Source organism: Leishmania donovani, chromosome 19 (assembly GCF_000227135.1).
Source record: "Leishmania donovani BPK282A1 complete genome, chromosome 19".
NCBI lineage: Eukaryota > Euglenozoa > Kinetoplastea > Trypanosomatida > Trypanosomatidae > Leishmania > Leishmania donovani.
In genome coordinates this window covers 405,211-406,532 of record NC_018246.1, presented here as the reverse complement: position 1 = coordinate 406,532, position 1,322 = coordinate 405,211, and the positions used below count along the sequence as shown (strand labels likewise).

Sequence of the window (1,322 nt, the reverse complement as noted above, 5' to 3'; positions counted from 1 at the left end):
AACACCGTTCGGCGTCGTTCAGTCCAGCGCAAGGCCACGGCAGCACACAGCGCAGGCTCGGCCCGGGATCACGCTCAACGCCACCGCAACGCAGCCAGAGCAGAGACAACACAGGAGGTGGATGCGCATATTTGTGGGACCGTCGACACAATTTGCAGCGCACTGGTACGAACGCGATCATGGCCGTAGGTCTCTGCGGCACCGCGCTGACCCACACCTGTCCGCCGACACCGAGAGCCCGCTGTCCATACCCGAGGGCAGGCTGCCGGCTGCTTGGCCTCCCCATACAGAGCGGGCACTTGAAGTGTGGTGCCACGCTGAGGTGGCCCGCATCATCAGGGTAGCGCAAGTGATCTCTGAAAGGAGAGCAAGGACGCACGAGAAGAGCAGCGATCGCAGCGCGAGCGGAGAAGCAGTCAAGACAGAGACGAGGAGGGAGAAGAAAACTACGTCGGAGAACGACGTGGAAAACGAAGGCGTCGTCCATGCAAGAGCGATAAGGCGGTAAAGATCGTTGGCGGCGCGGCAGCAGCTCACAGAAACACACCTCTGCACAGACGCGCAAAGGGAGGAGGGGGCTTGCAGGGACGAGAAGGAGAGACAGAGCGAGGGGAATCAAAAGAAACGTAGGCGCAGAGTTTCATGTTCCACATGCGAGCTCATTCAGTCTACACGGAAGCCATGCGGCGGTGCAGACCACCTGTGACATTTACTGTAGGCGAGGAGGTCGCCGCTGTTCTTGGTGATGGCTTTGTGTGCGCGATTCGCTTCGCCTTCCCTCTCCGCAGCCGCCGCCACACAACAGCCGGTTTCGCTCGTCTCCTCCCTGTCCCCATCTGCAAGCACGGCTACTACCACTATTGTGTGTTTTACTACAACTGCCGCACCTCTGCAACCGGGGCGCACATGCACACCTGCTCTCTTCGTCCCTTCGGCACCCCTCCCTCATGTACTCATTCTTTCACTTGCCCTCACCGCTATCGCTGTTCTGCCCCTTCAGCAGCGCCACCTCATCCTGGCGCACCTGACGCCGCATCACCTTGCCAGCGGCGTTGCGAGGAATCTCGTCCACGACGCGCACACCGCCGTGCAGCCGCTTGTGCGGGGGCATGCTTATCATCACGAAGCGGTACAGCTCGTCCGACGCACGGACGGCGTCCTCTGGGGACACAGAGGGCTGCAGCACGACGAGCGCACGCGGGTTCTCGAAGCTCACGTCGCGCGGGTCCGGCACGCCAATCACCACGCAGTCCTTCACCCACGGGTGCGTCAGCAAGAGCGCCTCCAGGGAAGCCGGCGACACCTGAAAGCCCTTGTACTTG

The 1,322-nt window shown here is 61.6% G+C and overlaps 1 protein-coding gene across 2 annotated transcripts; it reads right to left on the bottom strand.

Annotated features, from left to right (window-relative positions):
• Positions 1–961: 961 nt before the first annotated feature.
• Positions 962–1,120, bottom strand: LDBPK_190950 (4-coumarate:coa ligase-like protein; the record flags this gene model as incomplete). Of its 2 annotated transcripts, none has more annotated exons than XM_024473461.1 (1): positions 962–1,120. In XM_024473461.1, one exon carries the CDS (start codon positions 1,118–1,120, stop codon positions 962–964), a length of 159 nt encoding a protein of 52 aa, XP_024329232.1. Both variants share the same exon structure in this region, with proteins under 2 accessions (XP_024329232.1, XP_003860271.1).
• Between the last annotated feature and the right edge of the window lie 202 nt (positions 1,121–1,322).